The following is a 19,259-nucleotide window of genomic DNA, read 5'->3' on the forward strand; positions in this document are numbered from 1 at the left end:
GTTATTGTATCGGTGTTGTATGCTATCGAGGTGAGAGATGCTATAAGATCACTAATGCTTGTTATTGTATCGGTGTTGTATGCTATCGAGGTGAGAGGTGCTCTAAGATCACTAATGCTTGTTATTGTATCGGTGTTGTATGCTATCGAGGTGAGAGGTGCTCTAAGATCACTAATGCTTGTTAGTGTATCGGTGTTGTATGCTATCGAGGTGAGAGGTGCTCTAAGATCACTAATGCTTGTTATTGTATCGGTGTTGTATGCTATCGAGGTGAGAGGTGCTCTAAGATCACTAATGCTTGTTATTGTATCGGTGTTGTATGCTATCGAGGTGAGAGGTGCTCTAAGATCACTAATGCTTGTTATTGTATCGGTGTTGTATGCTATCGAGGTGAGAGGTGCTCTAAGATCACTAATGCTTGTTATTGTATCGGTGTTGTATGCTATCGAGGTGAGAGGTGCTGTAAGATCACTAATGCTTGTTATTGTATCGGTGTTGTATGCTATCGAGGTGAGAGGTGCTCTAAGATCACTAATGCTTGTTATTGTATCAGTGTTGTATGCTATCGAGGTGAGAGCTGCTGTAAGATCACTAATGCTTGTTATTGTATCAGAGTTGTATGCTATCGAGGTGAGAGCTGCTGTAAGATCACTAATGCTTGTTATTGTATCAGTGTTGTATGCTATCGAGGTGAGAGATGCTGTAAGATCACTAATGCTTGTTAATGTATCAGTGTTGTATGCTATCGAGGTGAGAGGTGCTGTAAGATCACTAATGCTTGTTATTGTATCGGTGTTGTATGCTATCGAGGTGAGAGCTGCTGTAAGATCACTAATGCTTGTTATTGTATCGGTGTTGTATGCTATCGAGGTGAGAGATGCTCTAAGATCACTAATGCTTGTTATTGTATCAGTGTTGTATGCTATCGAGGTGAGAGGTGCTCTAAGATCACTAATGCTTGTTATTGTATCGGTGTTGTATGCTATCGAGGTGAGAGATGCTATAAGATCACTAATGCTTGTTATTGTATCGGTGTTGTATGCTATCGAGGTGAGAGGTGCTCTAAGATCACTAATGCTTGTTATTGTATCGGTGTTGTATGCTATCGAGGTGAGAGGTGCTCTAAGATCACTAATGCTTGTTATTGTATCGGTGTTGTATGCTATCGAGGTGAGAGGTGCTCTAAGATCACTAATGCTTGTTATTGTATCGGTGTTGTATGCTATCGAGGTGAGAGGTGCTCTAAGATCACTAATGCTTGTTATTGTATCGGTGTTGTATGCTATCGAGGTGAGAGGTGCTGTAAGATCACTAATGCTTGTTATTGTATCGGTGTTGTATGCTATCGAGGTGAGAGGCGCTCTAAGATCACTAATACTTGTTATTGTATCGGTGTTGTATGCTATCGAGGTGAGAGATGCTATAAGATCACTAATGCTTGTTATTGTATCGGTGTTGTATGCTATCGAGGTGAGAGATGCTATAAGATCACTAATGCTTGTTATTGTATCGGTGTTGTATGCTATCGAGGTGAGAGCTGCTGTAAGATCACTAATGCTTGTTATTGTATCGGTGTTGTATGCTATCGAGGTGAGAGGTGCTGTAAGATCACTAATTGCTTGTTATTGTATCGGTGTTGTATGCTATCGAGGTGAGAGGTGCTGTAAGATCACTAATGCTTGTTATTGTATCGGTGTTGTATGCTATTGAGGTGATAGGCGCTGTAAGATCACTAATGCTTGTTATTGTATCGGTGTTGTATGCTATTGAGGTGAGAGGCGCTTTAAGATCACTAATACTTGTTATTGTATCGGTGTTGTATACTATCGAGATCACTAATGCTTGTTATTGTATCAGAGTTGTATGCTATTGAGGTGAGAGGTGCTGTAAGATCACTAATGCTTGTTATTGTATCGGTGTTGTATGCTATCGAGGTGAGAGGTGCTGTAAGATCACTAATGCTTGTTATTGTATTGGTGTTGTATGCTATTGAGGTGAGAGGCGCTGTAAGATCACTAATGCTTGTTATTGTATCGGTGTTGTATGCTATTGAGGTGAGAGGCGCTGTAAGATCACTAATGCTTGTTATTGTATTGGTGTTGTATGCTATCGAGGTGAGAGGCGCTCTAAGATCACTAATGCTTGTTATTGTATCGGTGTTGTATGCTATCGAGGTGAGAGGTGCTGTAAGATCACTAATGCTGGTTATTGTATAGGTGTTGTATGCTATCGAGTGAGAGGCGCTCTAAGATCACTAATGCTTGTTATTGTATCGGTGTTGTATGCTATCGAGGTGAGAGGTGCTGTAAGATCACTAATGCTGGTTATTGTATAGGTGTTGTATGCTATCGAGTGAGAGGCGCTCTAAGATCACTAATGCTTGTTATTGTATCGGTGTTGTATGCTATCGAGGTGAGAGGCGCTCTAAGATCACTAATGCTTGTTATTGTATCGGTGTTGTATGCTATAGAGGTGAGAGGTGCTCTAAGATCACTAATGCTTGTTATTGTATTGGTGTTGTATGCTATCGAGGTGAGAGGCGCTCTAAGATCACTAATGCTTGTTATTGTATTGGTGTTTGCGATATGATGTTAGAATAACAAAAGGAGTATTCATGTCAGGGGGTATGTGCAGATAAATGTGTTGGTATCTGATACTTACTTTTTGCACTTAGTTTCATACTAAATGTATTTTCTGAATGTTTCCTATTGTATAAATAAGTGCTTCATGGAATAAACAAACAGAAGTAGCGTTTTAAATAAAGGAAAAGTTATAAAAAAAGTTCAAAACTTGTGGTTAAACCATTTTTATTCCTAAAATCCACACATTTGAATCTGATTGTAATAAATTATGTGAAGAGATAAACTAGGACTGAAAAAATTATATACCTCTACTTCCATGAATAAAATTGTCTATAATAATTTAGGGACATTTTAACCAAAAAAAAATTATTTCTTCTGTTATGTGTGATCAGTCCACGGGTCATCATTACTTCTGGGATATAACTCCTCCCCAACAGGAAATGCAAGAGGATTCACCCAGCAGAGCTGCATATAGCTCCTCCCCTCTACGTCAGTCCCAGTCATTCTCTTGCACCCAACGACTAGATAGGATGTGTGAGAGGACTATGGTGATTATACTTAGTTTTTATGACTTCAATCAAAAGTTTGTTATTTTACAATAGCACCGGAGCGTGTTATTACTTCTCTGGCAGAGTTTGAGGAAGAATCTGCCAGAGTTTTTTACTATGATTTTAACCGGAGTTGTTAAGATCATATTGCTGTTCTCGGCCATCTGAGGGAGGTAAAGGCTTCAGATCAGGGGACAGCGGGCAGATGAATCTGCATTGAGGTATGTAGCAGTTTTTATTTTCTGAATGGAATTGATGAGAAAATCCTGCCATACCGTTAAAATGACATGTATGTATACACTTCAGTATTCTGGGGATGGTATTTCACCGGAACTACTCTGTTAAAGGTCACTAATCCTTTTATCATGTTAAACGTTTTTTACTGGAATGTAGAATCGTTTACATTGCTGAGGTACTGTGTGAATAAATATTTGGGCATTATTTTCCACTTGGCAGCCTTTTTTGCTTTTATTGTGACAGTTTCGTTTCTCTTCACTGCTGTGTGGGAGAGGGAGGGGCCGTTTTTGGCGCTCTTTGCTACGCATCAAAAAATTCCAGTCAGTTACTTTTATATTTCCTGCATGATCCGGTTCATCTCTGACAGATCTCAGGGGTCTTCAAACTTCTTTTAAGGGAGGTAAATTCTCTCAGCAGAGCTGTGAGAATTCTTATAGTGACTGTGAATAAAAACGTTGCTTTGTATTTTTTATGTCAAATTTAATTATTGTTATTTTACTAATGGGAACAAACCTTTGCTAAAAGTTGTGTTGTTTTAAAGTTTGATGCTATAACTGTTTTTCAGTTCATTATTTCAACTGTCATTTAATCGTTTAGTACCTCTTTGAGGCACAGTACGTTTTTGCTAAAAAAGATTATAACCAAGTTGTAAGTTTTTTTTTTTTTTTTTTTTTTTGCTAGTGTGTTAAACATGTCTGACTCAGAGGAAGATATCTGTGTCATTTGTTCCAATGCCAAGGTGGAGCCCAATAGAAATTTATGTACTAACTGTATTGATGCTACTTTAAATAAAAGTCAATCTGTACAATGTGAACAAATTTCACCAAACAGCGAGGGGAGAGTTATGCCGACTAACTCGCCTCACGCGGCAGTACCTGCATCTCCCGCCCGGGAGGTGCGTGATATTATGGCGCCTAGTACATCTGGGCGGCCATTACAGATAACATTACAAGATATGGCTACTGTTATGACTGAAGTTTTGTCTAAATTACCAGAACTAAGAGGCAAGCGTGATCACTCTGGGGTGAGAACAGAGTGCGCTGACAATGCTAGGGCCATGTCTGATACTGCGTCACAGCTCGCAGAGCATGAGGACGGAGAGCTTCATTCTGTGGGTGACGGTTCTGATCCAAACAGATTGGACTCAGATATTTCAAATTTTAAATTTAAATTGGAGAACCTCCGCGTATTACTAGGGGAGGTCTTAGCAGCTCTCAACGATTGTAACACCGTTGCAATACCAGAGAAACTGTGCAGGTTGGATAAATACTTTGCGGTACCGGCGAGTACTGAAGTTTTTCCTATACCTAAGAGACTAACTGAAATTGTTACTAAGGAGTGGGATAGACCCGGTGTGCCGTTCTCACCCCCTCCAATATTTAGAAAGATGTTTCCAATAGACGCCACCACTCGGGACTTATGGCAAACGGTTCCCAAGGTGGAGGGAGCAGTTTCTACTTTAGCTAAGCGTACCACTATCCCGGTGGAGGATAGCTGTGCTTTCTCAGATCCAATGGATAAAAAATTAGAGGGTTACCTTAAGAAAATGTTTGTTCAACAAGGTTTTATATTGCAACCCCTTGCATGTATCGCGCCGATTACGGCTGCGGCAGCATTTTGGATTGAGTCGCTGGAAGAGAACCTTAGTTCATCTACGCTAGACGACATTACGGACAGGCTTAGAGTCCTTAAACTAGCTAATTCTTTCATTTCGGAGGCCGTAGTACATTTAACCAAACTTACGGCTAAGAACTCAGGATTCGCCATACAGGCACGTAGGGCGCTGTGGCTAAAATCCTGGTCAGCAGATGTTACTTCTAAGTCCAAATTACTTAATATACCTTTCAAGGGGCAGTCTTTATTTGGGCCCGGTTTGAAAGAAATTATCGCTGACATTACAGGGGGTAAGGGCCACGCCCTACCCCAAGACAAAGCCAAAGCTAAGGCTAGACAGTCTAATTTTCGTCCCTTTCGGAATTTCAAAACAGGAGCAGCATCAACCTCCACTGCACCAAAACAGGAAGGAGCTGTTGCTCGTTACAGGCAAGGCTGGAAGCCTAACCAGGCCTGGAACAAGAGCAAGCAGGCCAGGAAACCTGCTGCTGCCCCAAAGACAGCATGAATCGAGAGCCCCCGATCCGGGACCGGATCTAGTGGGGGGCAGACTCTCTCTCTTCGCCCAGGCCTGGGCAAGAGATGTTCAGGATCCCTGGGCACTAGAGATCATATCTCAGGGATACCTTCTAGACTTCAAATTATCTCCCCCAAGAGGGAGATTTCATCTGTCAAGGTTGTCAACAAACCAGATAAAGAAAGAAGCGTTTCTACGCTGCGTACAAGATCTGTTATTAATGGGAGTGATCCATCCGGTTCCGCGGTCGGAACAAGGACAAGGGTTCTACTCAAACCTGTTTGTGGTTCCCAAAAAAGAGGGAACTTTCAGGCCTATCTTAGATTTAAAGATTCTAAACAAATTCCTAAGAGTTCCATCGTTCAAAATGGAAACTATTCGGACAATTTTACCCATGATCCAAGAGGGTCAGTACATGACCACTGTGGATTTAAAGGATGCTTACCTTCACATTCCGATCCACAAAGATCATCACCGGTATCTAAGGTTTGCCTTCTTAGACAGGCACTACCAGTTTGTAGCTCTTCCATTCGGATTGGCTACGGCTCCAAGAATCTTCACAAAGGTTCTGGGTGCCCTTCTGGCGGTACTAAGACCGCGAGGGATTTCGGTAGCTCCGTACCTAGACGACATTCTAATACAAGCTTCAAGCTTTCAAACTGCCAAGTCTCATACAGAGTTAGTTCTGGCATTTCTAAGGTCGCATGGATGGAAAGTGAACGAAAAGAAGAGTTCTCTCTTTCCTCTCACAAGAGTTCCATTCTTGGGGACTCTTATAGATTCTGTAGAAATGAAGATTTACCTGACAGAAGACAGGTTAACAAAGCTTCAAAATGCATGCCGTGTCCTTCATTCCATTCAACACCCGTCAGTAGCTCAATGCATGGAGGTGATCGGCTTAATGGTAGCGGCAATGGACATAGTACCTTTTGCACGCCTACATCTCAGACCGCTGCAATTATGCATGCTAAGTCAGTGGAATGGGGATTACTCAGATTTGTCCCCTACTCTGAATCTAAATCAAGAGACCAGAAATTCTCTTCTATGGTGGCTTTATCGGCCACACCTGTCCAGGGGGATGCCATTCAGCAGGCCAGACTGGACAATTGTAACAACAGACGCCAGCCTACTAGGTTGGGGCGCTGTCTGGAATTCTCTGAAGGCTCAGGGACTATGGAATCAGGAGGAGAGTCTCCTGCCAATAAACATTCTGGAATTGAGAGCGGTTCTCAATGCCCTTCTGACTTGGCCCCAGTTAACAACTCGGGGGTTCATCAGGTTTCAGTCGGACAACATCACGACTGTAGCTTACATCAACCATCAGGGAGGGACAAGAAGCTCCCTAGCAATGATGGAAGTATCAAAGATAATTCGCTGGGCAGAGTCTCACTCTTGCCACCTGTCAGCAATCCACATCCCGGGAGTGGAGAACTGGGAGGCGGATTTCTTGAGTCGCCAAACTTTTCATCCGGGGGAGTGGGAACTTCATCCGGAGGTTTTTGCCCAAATACTTCGACGTTGGGGCAAACCAGAGATAGATCTCATGGCGTCTCGCCAGAACGCCAAACTTCCTCGCTACGGGTCCAGATCCAGGGATCCGGAAGCAGTTCTGATAGATGCTTTGACAGCACCTTGGAACTTCGGGATGGCTTATGTGTTTCCACCCTTCCCGCTGCTTCCTCGATTGATTGCCAAAATCAAACAGGAGAGAGCATCAGTAATTCTAATAGCACCTGCATGGCCACGCAGGACTTGGTATGCAGATCTAGTGGACATGTCATCCTGTCCGCCTTGGTCTCTACCTCTAAGACAGGACCTTCTGATACAGGGTCCATTCAAACATCAAAATCTAACTTCTCTGAAGCTGACTGCTTGGAAATTGAACGCTTGATTTTATCAAAACGTGGTTTTTCTGAGTCGGTTATTGATACCCTGATTCAGGCTAGGAAGCCTGTTACCAGAAGGATTTACCATAAAATATGGCGGAAATACCTATACTGGTGCGAATCCAAAGGTTACTCCTGGAGTAAGGTTAGGATCGCTAGGATATTGTCTTTTCTACAAGAAGGCTTAGATAAGGGTTTATCAGCTAGCTCATTAAAGGGACAGATTTCAGCTCTGTCCATCTTGTTACACAGGCGTCTGTCAGAAGATCCAGACGTCCAGGCTTTTTGTCAGGCTCTAGCTAGGATCAAGCCTGTGTTTAAGGCTGTTGCTCCGCCATGGAGTTTAAACTTAGTTCTTAACGTTTTACAGGGTGTTCCGTTTGAACCCCTTCATTCCATTGATATAAAATTGTTATCTTGGAAAGTTCTGTTTTTAATGGCTATTTCCTCGGCTCGAAGAGTTTCTGAGTTATCAGCCTTACATTGTGATTCCCCTTATCTGATTTTTCACTCAGACAAGGTAGTTCTGCGTACTAAACCTGGGTTCTTACCTAAGGTAGTCACTAACAGGAACATCAATCAAGAGATTGTTGTTCCATCCCTGTGTCCAAATCCTTCTTCAAAGAAGGAACGTCTTCTACACAATTTGGATGTAGTTCGTGCCCTCAAGTTCTACTTGCAGGCAACTAAAGATTTTCGCCAAACTTCTTCCCTGTTTGTCGTTTATTCTGGACAGAGGAGAGGTCAAAAAGCTTCTGCTACCTCTCTCTCTTTTTGGCTTCGTAGCATAATACGTTTAGCCTATGAGACTGCTGGACAGCAGCCTCCTGAAAGAATTACAGCCCACTCCACTAGAGCTGTGGCTTCCACTTGGGCCTTTAAGAATGAGGCCTCTGTTGAACAGATTTGCAAGGCTGCAACTTGGTCTTCGCTTCATACTTTTTCCAAATTTTACAAATTTGATACTTTTGCTTCTTCGGAGGCTATTTTTGGGAGAAAGGTTCTTCAGGCAGTGGTTCCTTCTGTATAATGAGCCTGCCTATCCCTCCCGTCATCCGTGTACTTTTGCTTTGGTATTGGTATCCCAGAAGTAATGATGACCCGTGGACTGATCACACATAACAGAACAAAAAATAATTTATGCTTACCTGATAAATTCCTTTCTTCTGTTGTGTGATCAGTCCACGGCCCGCCCTGTTTTAAGGCAGGTAAATATTTTTTAAATTATACTCCAGTCACCACTTCACCCTTGGTTACTCCTTTCTCGTTGATTCTTGGTCGAATGACTGGGACTGACGTAGAGGGGAGGAGCTATATGCAGCTCTGCTGGGTGAATCCTCTTGCATTTCCTGTTGGGGAGGAGTTATATCCCAGAAGTAATGATGACCCGTGGACTGATCACACAACAGAAGAAAGGAATTTATCAGGTAAGCATAAATTATGTTTTTTCGTGATTTAGATTGAGCATACATATGTTAAAAACTTCCCAATTTACGTCTATTATCAATTTTGTTTCATTCTCTTGAAATCCTTTCTTGAAGAAGAAGCAATGCACTACTGGGAACTAGCTGAACACATTGGTAAGCCAATCACAAGAGGCTATCTGTAGCTAGTGCCCATATCCTGAGCATATCTAGATATGCTTTTCAACAAAGGATACCAAGAAAACAAAGCAAATTCTATAAAAGAAGTACATTGGAAAGTTGTTTAAATTAGTGTGCTCTGTCTGAATCACGAAAGAAACGTTTTGGGTTTCATGTCCCTTTAATTTCCCCATTTTCTTCTAATGGTTTTTGCATAACTTTCTTTTTTGTCTCTGCAGTATATTGCTGCTGCTGTCTTGCTAATGTTACCCTCCCGGGCATTGGAGTGACTGCCCCGGAGTGCAAGCCATTCTTCTATGTGAACGTGGCAGACATAGAGACTTTAGATGACGAGGTTTCTTATGTAGCTTGTGAGTATGGTGATAAAATAAATACATGAAAAGAATCTCTTGCGTAAATTAAAATGACATTGATGTAAGTTCTTAAACTATATATCTTGGCTCACCCTAGTAGCATTCACCAACAAAGATCTCCTTTTAACACTGGGCTGTTCAGAAAACCCAGTGCTTGAGACCCCATATTTTCCTGCTAAAATAAGAAATCTCCTCTGCCATTGCCTGTCCTTAGCTTTACCCCCTATCACAGATCCCTTTTTGCTGCTTTAGCTATTGAGAAAATGCTAGGTAATTGGGGTTTCGCTACTGTAAAACCTCTTCAGAATTTGTTACCTTTTTTCTAACTTTTAGTTTGTTACAAATATCCATTTTTCACCTGATGGTGCCACTGCAACAAACAAGAATCTGGTGTCATCTTTTCAACAAACAAGAACCTGTAAAAGTTTTTCGCACACTGTTTTAGAAACAATAAGTAATGATTTTAATGGCGTTTAAATTTACAGCAAATAGACACCAAGCCGTTTCATGTGGCAGCCTTCTCTGGTAGTTAAGGGGTTAATTATTAGAATTAAATATTTCGTATATTCTTAAAAATAACTAATTCTGTATTGTTCAAGGGAATAATTTTGTTTTAATTTCAGAACTGACAAGTAGTCTGTATACTTTATTTATTTGTCCACACACTGATCCGCAGGTACCACAGAGAAGATATTTGAACAGAAACAAGATCTCTATGATGTTTACGTTGACAACCAAAATGTGAAAACGCACGTTGACCACCTCCAGCCCCTCCTGAGGATCAACAGCGCTGATAAAGAGAAGTATCGAAGGCTTAACGACCAGAGGTGACTTCACATAACTGTTCTGTCCCCCTCCAACCAAATGCACAACTGAAATCTCAAGTCTTCTATTCTGCAGATTTATAGGATGTTTTAAGTAGTGATCTTAAAGGGAACATTGTTTTCTTGTGGGATTCAGACAGAATATTCAATTTAAAACAAAAGTTCCTATTTACTTCTATTATTACATTTGATAATCTTTGTTGAAGAACATTGCTAGGTATGTAGAGTGTATGTACATGGCATCAAACACTGCCGCCATCTAGGGCTCTTGCAGATGTACAGCATTGTTAAAAGAATTCTTTCAAAACTGCTACCATATAGTGCTCCAGACTTGTGCCTGCTCCTGAGTCTACCTACCTGCTTTTCAACAATAGATACCAAGAGAACCAAGTCTGATAATAAATGTAAAATAGGATTTCTCCAACATAGGTGTGTCCGGTCCACGGCGTCATCCTTACTTGTGGGATATTCTCTTCCCCAACAGGAAATGGCAAAGAGCCCAGCAAAGCTGGTCACATGATCCCTCCTAGGCTCCGCCTTCCCCAGTCATTCTCTTTGCCGTTGTACAGGCAACATCTCCACGGAGATGGCTTAGAGTTTTTTGGTGTTTAACTGTAGTTTTTATTCTTCAATCAAGAGTTTGTTATTTTAAAATAGTGCTGGTATGTACTATTTACTCTGAAACAGAAAAGTGATGAAGATTTCTGTTTGTAAGAGGAAAATGATTTTAGCAACCGTTACTAAAATCGATGGCTGTTTCCACACAGGACTGTTGAGAGGAATTAACTTCAGTTGGGGGAAACAGTGAGCAGACTTTTGCTGCTTGAGGTATGACACATTTCTAACAAGACGATGTAATGCTGGAAGCTGTCATTTTCCCTATGGGATCCGGTAAGCCATTTTTATTACATAAGAATAAAGGGCTTCACAAGGGCTTTTAAGACTGGTAGACATTTTCTGGGCTAAAACGATTGATATATAAGCATTTTTAATACTTCATAGCTTTGAGGAATTATTTTATTCTTGGGAATTATGTAAAATAACCGGCAGGCACTGTATTGGACACCTTATTCTCTAGGGGCTTTCCCTAATCATAGGCAGAGCCTCATTTTCGCGCCTCTATTGCGCACTTGTTTTTGGGAAGCATGACATGCAGATGCATGTGTTGAGGAGCTCTGATACATAGAAAAGGCTTTCTGAAGGCGTCATTTGGTATCGTATTCCCCTTTGGGCTTGGTTGGGTCTCAGCAAAGCAGATACAAGGGACTGTATAGGGGTTAAATATAAAAACGGCTCCGGTTCCGTTATTTTAAGAGTTAAAGCTTTCAAATTTGGTGTGCAATACTTTTAAGGCTTTAAGACACTGTGGTGAAATTTTGGTGAATTTTGAACAATTCCTTCATACTTTTTCACATTTGCAGTAATAAAGTGTGTTCAGTTTAAAATTTAAAGTGACAGTAACGGTTTTATTTTAAAACGTTTTTTGTACTTTGTTATCAAGTTTATGCCTGTTTAACATGTCTGAACTACCAGATAGACTGTGTTCTGTATGTGGGGAAGTCAAGGTTCCTTCTCATTTAAATAGATGTGATTTATGTGACACAAAATTTAGAGAAAATGATGCCCAAGATGATTCCTCAAGTGAGGGGAGTAAGCATGGTACTGCATCATCCCCTCCTTCGTCTACGCCAGTCTTGCCCACACAGGAGGCCCCTAGTACATCTAGTGCGCCAATACTCCTTACTATGCAACAATTAACGGCTGTAATGGATAATTCTATCAAAAACATTTTAGCCAAAATGCCCACTTATCAGCGAAAGCGCGACTGCTCTGTTTTAGAAAATACGGAAGAGCATGAGGACGCTGATGATATTGGTTCTGAAGTGCCCCTACACCAGTCTGAGGGGGCCAGGGAGGTTTTGTCTGAGGGAGAAATTTCAGATTCAGGGAAAATTTCTCAACAAGCTGAACCTGATGTGATTACATTCAAATTTAAATTGGAACATCTCCGCGCTCTGCTTAAGGAGGTGTTATCTACTCTGGATGATTGTGAGAATTTGGTCATTCCAGAGAAATTATGTAAGATGGACAAGTTCCTAGAGGTCCCGGGACCCCCCGAAGCTTTTCCTATACCCAAGCGGGTGGCGGATATTGTAAACAAAGAATGGGAAAGGCCCGGCATACCTTTCGTCCCTCCCCCTATATTCAAGAAATTGTTTCCTATGGTCGACCCCAGAAAGGACTTATGGCAGACAGTCCCCAAGGTCGAGGGGGCGGTTTCTACTCTAAACAAACGCACCACTATACCCATAGAAGATAGTTGTGCTTTCAAAGATCCTATGGATAAAAAATTAGAGGGTTTGCTTAAAAAGATGTTTGTTCAGCAAGGTTACCTTCTACAACCAATTTCATGCATTGTTCCTGTCCCTACAGCAGCGTGTTTCTGGTTCGATGAACTAGAAAAGGCGCTCAATAAAGATTCTTCTTATGAGGAGATTTTGGACAGAATTCATGCTCTCAAATTGGCTAACTCTTTCATCTTAGACGCCACTTTGCAATTGGCTAGATTAGCGGCGAAAAATTCTGGGTTTGCTATTGTGGCGCGCAGAGCGCTTTGGCTAAAATCTTGGTCAGCGGATGCGTCTTCCAAGAATAAATTGCTTAACATTCCTTTCAAGGGGAAAACGCTGTTTGGCCCTGACTTGAAAGAGATTATTTCTGATATCACTGGGGGTAAGGGCCACGCCCTTCCTCAGGATAGGTCTTTCAAGGCTAAAAATAAACCAAATTTTCGTCCTTTTCGCAGAAACGGACCAGCCACAAGTGCTACATCCTCTAAGCAAGAGGGTAATACTTCTCAAGCCAAGCCAGCCTGGAGGCCAATGCAAGGCTGGAACAAAGGTAAGCAGGCCAAGAAACCTGCCACTGCTACCAAGACAGCATGAGATGTTGGCCCCCGATCCGGGACCGGATCTGGTGGGGGGCAGACTCTCTCTCTTCGCTCAGGCTTGGGCAAGAGATGTTCTGGATCCTTGGGCGCTGGAAATAGTCTCCCAAGGTTATATTCTGGAATTCAAGGGGCTTCCCCCAAGGGGGAGGTTCCACAGGTCTCAATTGTCTTCAGACCACATAAAAAAACAGGCATTCTTACATTGTGTAGAAGACCTGTTAAAAATGGGAGTGATTCATCCTGTTCCATTAGGAGAACAAGGGATGGGGTTCTACTCCAATCTGTTCATAGTTCCCAAAAAAGAGGGAACATTCAGACCAATCTTAGATCTCAAGATCCTAAACAAGTTTCTCAAGGTTCCATCGTTCAAAATGGAAACCATTCGAACAATTCTTCCTTCCATCCAGGAAGGTCAATTCATGACCACGGTGGATTTAAAGGATGCGTATCTACATATTCCTATCCACAAGGAACATCATCGGTTCCTAAGGTTCGCCTTTCTGGACAAGCATTACCAGTTTGTGGCACTTCTGTTCGGATTAGTCACTGCTCCAAGAATTTTCACAAAGGTACTGGGGTCCCTTCTAGCGGTGCTAAGACCAAGGGGCATTGCAGTAGTACCTTACTTGGACGACATTCTGATTCAAGCGTCGTCCCTTCCACAAGCAAAGGCTCACACGGACATCGTCCTGGCCTTTCTCAGATCTCACGGGTGGAAAGTGAACGTAGAAAAAAGTTCTCTATCTCCGTCAACAAAAGTTCCCTTCTTGGGAACAATAATAGACTCCTTAGAAATGAGGATTTTTCTGACAGAGGCCAGAAAATCAAAACTTCTAAACTCTTGTCAAGTACTTCATTCTGTTCCTCTTCCTTCCATATCGCAGTGCATGGAAGTAATAGGTTTGATGGTCGCGGCAATGGACATAGTTCCTTTTGCGCGAATTCATCTGAGACCATTACAACTGTGCATGCTCAGTCAGTGGAATGGGGATTATACAGACTTGTCTCCGACGATACAAGTAGATCAGAGGACCAGAGATTCACTCCGTTGGTGGCTGTCCCTGGACAACCTGTCACAGGGGATGAGCTTCCGCAGACCAGAGTGGGTCATTGTCACGACCGACGCCAGTCTGGTGGGCTGGGGCGCGGTCTGGGGACTCCTGAAAGCTCAGGGTCTTTGGTCTCGGGAAGAATCTCTTCTCCCGATAAATATTCTGGAACTAAGAGCGATATTCAATGCTCTCAAGGCTTGGCCTCAGCTAGCAAAGGCCAAATTCATACGGTTTCAATCGGACAACATGACGACTGTTGCGTACATCAACCATCAGGGGGGAACAAGGAGTTCCCTGGCGATGGAAGAAGTGACCAAAATCATTCAATGGGCGGAGTCTCACTCCTGCCACTTGTCTGCAATCCACATTCCAGGAGTGGAAAATTGGGAAGCGGATTTTCTGAGTCGTCAGTCATTTCATCCGGGGGAGTGGGAACTCCATCCGGAAATCTTTGCCCAAATTACTCAGTTGTGGGGCATTCCAGACATGGATCTGATGGCCTCTCGTCAGAACTTCAAGGTTCCTTGCTACGGGTCCAGATCCAGGGATCCCAAGGCGACTCTAGTAGATGCACTAGTAGCACCTTGGACCTTCAAACTAGCGTATGTATTCCCACCGTTTCCTCTCATCCCCAGGCTGGTAGCCAGGATCTATCAGGAGAGGGCATCGGTGATCTTGATAGCTCCTGCGTGGCCATGCAGGACTTGGTATGCAGACCTGGTGAATATGTCATCGGCTCCACCATGGAAGCTACCTTTGAGACGGGACCTTCTTGTTCAAGGTCCGTTCGAACATCCGAATCTGGTCTCACTCCAACTGACTGCTTGGAGATTGAACGCTTGATTTTATCAAAGCGAGGGTTCTCAGATTCTGTCATTGATACTCTTGTTCAGGCCAGAAAGCCTGTAACTAGAAAAATCTACCATAAAATATGGAAAAGATATATCTGTTGGTGTGAATCTAAAGGATTCCCTTGGGACAAGATAAAATTTCCTAAGATTCTATCCTTTCTTCAAGAAGGTTTGGAGAAAGGATTATCTGCAAGTTCTTTGAAGGGACAGATTTCTGCTTTGTCTGTGTTACTTCACAAAAAGCTGGCGGCTGTGCCAGATGTTCAAGCTTTTGTTCAGGCTCTGGTTAGAATCAAGCCTGTTTACAAACCTTTGACTCCTCCTTGGAGTCTCAATTTAGTTCTTTCAGTTCTTCAGGGGGTTCCGTTTGAACCCTTACATTCCGTTGATATTAAGTTATTATCTTGGAAAGTTTTGTTTTTGGTTGCAATTTCTTCTGCTAGAAGAGTTTCAGAGTTATCTGCTCTGCAGTGTTCTCCTCCTTATCTGGTGTTCCATGCAGATAAGGTGGTTTTGCGTACTAAACCTGGTTTTCTTCCGAAAGTTGTTTCTAACAAAAACATTAACCAGGAGATAGTCGTGCCTTCTTTGTGTCCGAATCCAGTTTCAAAGAAGGAACGTTTGTTGCACAATTTGGATGTAGTTCGTGCTCTAAAATTCTATTTAGATGCTACAAAGGATTTTAGACAAACATCTTCCTTGTTTGTTGTTTATTCTGGTAAAAGGAGAGGTCAAAAAGCAACTTCTACCTCTCTCTCTTTTTGGCTTAAAAGCATCATCAGATTGGCTTACGAGACTGTCGGACGGCAGCCTCCTGAAAGAATCACAGCTCATTCCACTAGGGCCGTGGCTTCCACATGGGCCTTCAAGAACGAGGCTTCTGTTGATCAGATATGTAAGGCAGCGACTTGGTCTTCACTGCACACTTTTACTAAATTTTACAAATTTGATACTTTTGCTTCTTCTGAGGCTATTTTTGGGAGAAAGGTTTTGCAAGCCGTGGTGCCTTCCATCTAGGTGACCTGATTTGCTCCCTCCCTTCATCCGTGTCCTAAAGCTTTGGTATTGGTTCCCACAAGTAAGGATGACGCCGTGGACCGGACACACCTATGTTGGAGAAAACAGAATTTATGTTTACCTGATAAATTACTTTCTCCAACGGTGTGTCCGGTCCACGGCCCGCCCTGGTTTTTTAATCAGGTCTGATAATTTATTTTCTTTAACTACAGTCACCACGGTATCATATGATTTCTCCTATGCAAATATTCCTCCTTTACGTCGGTCGAATGACTGGGGAAGGCGGAGCCTAGGAGGGATCATGTGACCAGCTTTGCTGGGCTCTTTGCCATTTCCTGTTGGGGAAGAGAATATCCCACAAGTAAGGATGACGCCGTGGACCGGACACACCGTTGGAGAAAGTAATTTATCAGGTAAACATAAATTCTGTTTTTTGGGGTTTATTTGTATTGTATTCTCCGGCTAAATAACGAAAGAAAAAAAAATGGGTTTCCTGTCGCTTTAATTCTACATATATGGCAGCACATGTTGTAGCAGATCACCACCACTCTCAAATCCTCAGCATGGTGGTCACATCTCTGCCCAGACGAAAACATTGTACGGCGTATTACTCTCAGCTGAACATCGGGATTTGTTTTATTAAAACTGGAGAAGGTTGTGTTTAAAAAAAAATGTGTAATTCTTAAAATGTAAAACGAAATAATCAGATTTAGGCAAAAGCTTTTTAGTCTTAAAGGGGCAGTAAAGTCAAGTTCAGACAGGTGCAATTTTAAACAGCTTTCCAATTTACTTCTGTTATAAAATGAGCTTTGTTCTCTTGGTGCCCTTTTGTTGAAGTGTAAAGCTAGTTAGGCTAATAGGAGCTTAGGAGTGCGCACTGGTCTTAAGTCTTTGCAACCATTTATAACATTTCTATAAACATTGTTGCAAACACTGCTGATATATGGCTAAAGACGTGCACGCTTCACTTTAACAAAGCAAACAGAACTGATAATAGAAGTAAATAAGAAAGTCGCTAAAAATCCATGCTCTATCCAATCCATTTAAGTTTAGTTTTTAATTTTTTTTAATAAAAAAATTACTTTATTTAAATGTTTAAAGCATTTTCCTGCAGGAACAAGAAAAAAAGATTTAAAGTAAGTTTAAGTTAGTGCATATTTTGTTATCCATCCCATCTACTTGTTTATAACGTTTACATTTTTATTAGTAATAAGCGACGTGTCCCACCGCTAGCAAAAAAATAATTACATGAATATGTAGGCAATTTCCACCTTGTTTCCCTGAAATGTTTCTCTCCAGCTACTGCCATTTTTCTACCTGGATTGTAAAATGTTATGGGCAACTATTAAAGTGATGAATGTAAATCCTCTAATCTTATGTCATTGTGATTTAAGGCTGTGACACACTGCAAGCAATGTGGCACGAGGTGAAGCTGCTGCTTCGCACCGCGTCGCATCGCTTATGAAGTTCAAATATTTCAACTCTGAGCGCTCAGCTACGCAACCTGACGCGGCTGAGCGCGCAGGGATGAAAAGGCAGGACACACTGAGTGCACACAGTCGCACCATCATGCTGCACGCCACACCGCTCTGTGTGTCGCAGCTTTTCTCCTCACCACCTTACAGGTGGCGTAGAGTGTAAGAAGCAGCGGTTTAATCACTGCGGGAAGCAGGCTCCTGTCTTGCAAAGGCTCCGGAGCGGCTTCGTACATGGAGCCCTGTATATCATGGCAGTTTGCTGATACTGGTCCATGATAGACAATATCCAACCTCAAGTAACAGAGTTTAAGGATGTTCCCAGTTAAACCTATGTTAATCCCTTCCCCGTCCAAGTTTTACTGTATTAGCGTCACTTAAAGGGATAGTCTACTCCAGAATTTTTATTGTTTGAAAAGATTGATAATCCCTTTATTACCCTTTCCCCAGTTTTGCATAACCAATACCGTTATATTAATATGTTTTACCTCTGTAATTACCTTGTATCTAAGCTTCTGCAGACTGCCCCCTTATCTCAGTTAGTTTGGCAGACTTGCATTTTAGGCAATCAGTGCTGACTCCTAGGTAATTCCACATGTGTTAGCACAATGTTATCTATATGACACACATGCACTAACGCCCTTTTGCTGTGAAAAGCTGTCAAAATGCCCTGAGATAAGAGGTGGGACCTTCAATGACTTAGAAATTAGCATATGAGCCTACGTAGGTTTAGCTTTCAACAAAGAATACCAAGAGAACAAAGCACATTTGATGATAAAAGTAAATAGGAAAGTTGTTTAAAATGACAAGCCCTATCTGAATCATGACGGTTTAATTGTGACTAGACTGTCCCTTTAAAGGGTCATGAAGCAAACATTTTTCTTTCATTATTGAGATAAAGCATAACATTCTGAACAACTTTCCAGTTTTCATCGATTATGTAATTTGCTTACTTTTATTGGATACCTAGGTAGGCTTGGGAGCTGGGAGCTAGCGCATGTCTGTTGTCATTGGCTCACTGATGTGTTCAACTAGCTCCCAGCAGTGCTTTGCTGCTCCTTTATTAATGCAATAAAATACTTCATATAAAATACAGCAATTATTTAAAGTGTTTTATTGCATTAAATAACTGATGCTCACAAGGATTACATTTTAGTCATTTTTAAACCTAGACTTGATTTGATTGTAACATTTAGTTTATTTGTAGTGTAGTAATATAGATGTTTTTCTTTTGTTCTTATTCAGTTATATAGGGGATAGAGGACCCCCTTCTCTAGTCTATATTGTTTTTTACAATAGCTTCCAGCGCGTAACATTTACTCTTTATAATATGCTCCTTTAACCCCTTCCTGCCAGGTCTTATTTGTCTACATTGGAACAAACTTCCAATGTAAACAAATAAGTAAAACGTCTAAATCGCGCAATCGTTTCATGCATTTGTGTGATTTCAATGATGGGATTGTGTCAGGGGAAAGTGCCTATGACGCTAGGCACGCCCTCTAGCTCGCAATCCCATTCAGGAAGCCCTGATGACTTCAGTACAGCCAAATGGCTAGGATATTCCATGCCTTCCTATTGGTGCTAAAGCCCAGTGCAGTTAGGACAGCATGGAACGTCCTAACGGCAGGAAGGGGTTAATAAAGAATACCAAGAGAATTAATGCTAAATTGATAATATCCTTTAAGGATGGCCTTTCCTGCCCTTGCACTAGGTCTATTAATGGCATTATTTCATGAACTCATTGGCTTT

The 19,259-nt window shown here is 41.9% G+C and overlaps 1 protein-coding gene across 2 annotated transcripts in view; it reads left to right on the top strand.

Annotated features, from left to right (window-relative positions):
- Positions 1-19,259, top strand: part of DENND11 (DENN domain containing 11) — a 159,786-nt gene that overhangs the window by 58,997 nt on the left and 81,530 nt on the right. For both annotated transcript variants that reach the window (XM_053718996.1, XM_053718995.1), the window contains exons 6-7: positions 9,207-9,338; positions 10,018-10,168. In XM_053718996.1, the coding sequence (XP_053574971.1) occupies positions 9,207-9,338; positions 10,018-10,168 (283 nt within the window). The remainder of the gene's footprint in view (positions 1-9,206; positions 9,339-10,017; positions 10,169-19,259) is intronic.

Source organism: Bombina bombina, chromosome 6 (assembly GCF_027579735.1).
Source record: "Bombina bombina isolate aBomBom1 chromosome 6, aBomBom1.pri, whole genome shotgun sequence".
NCBI lineage: Eukaryota > Metazoa > Chordata > Amphibia > Anura > Bombinatoridae > Bombina > Bombina bombina.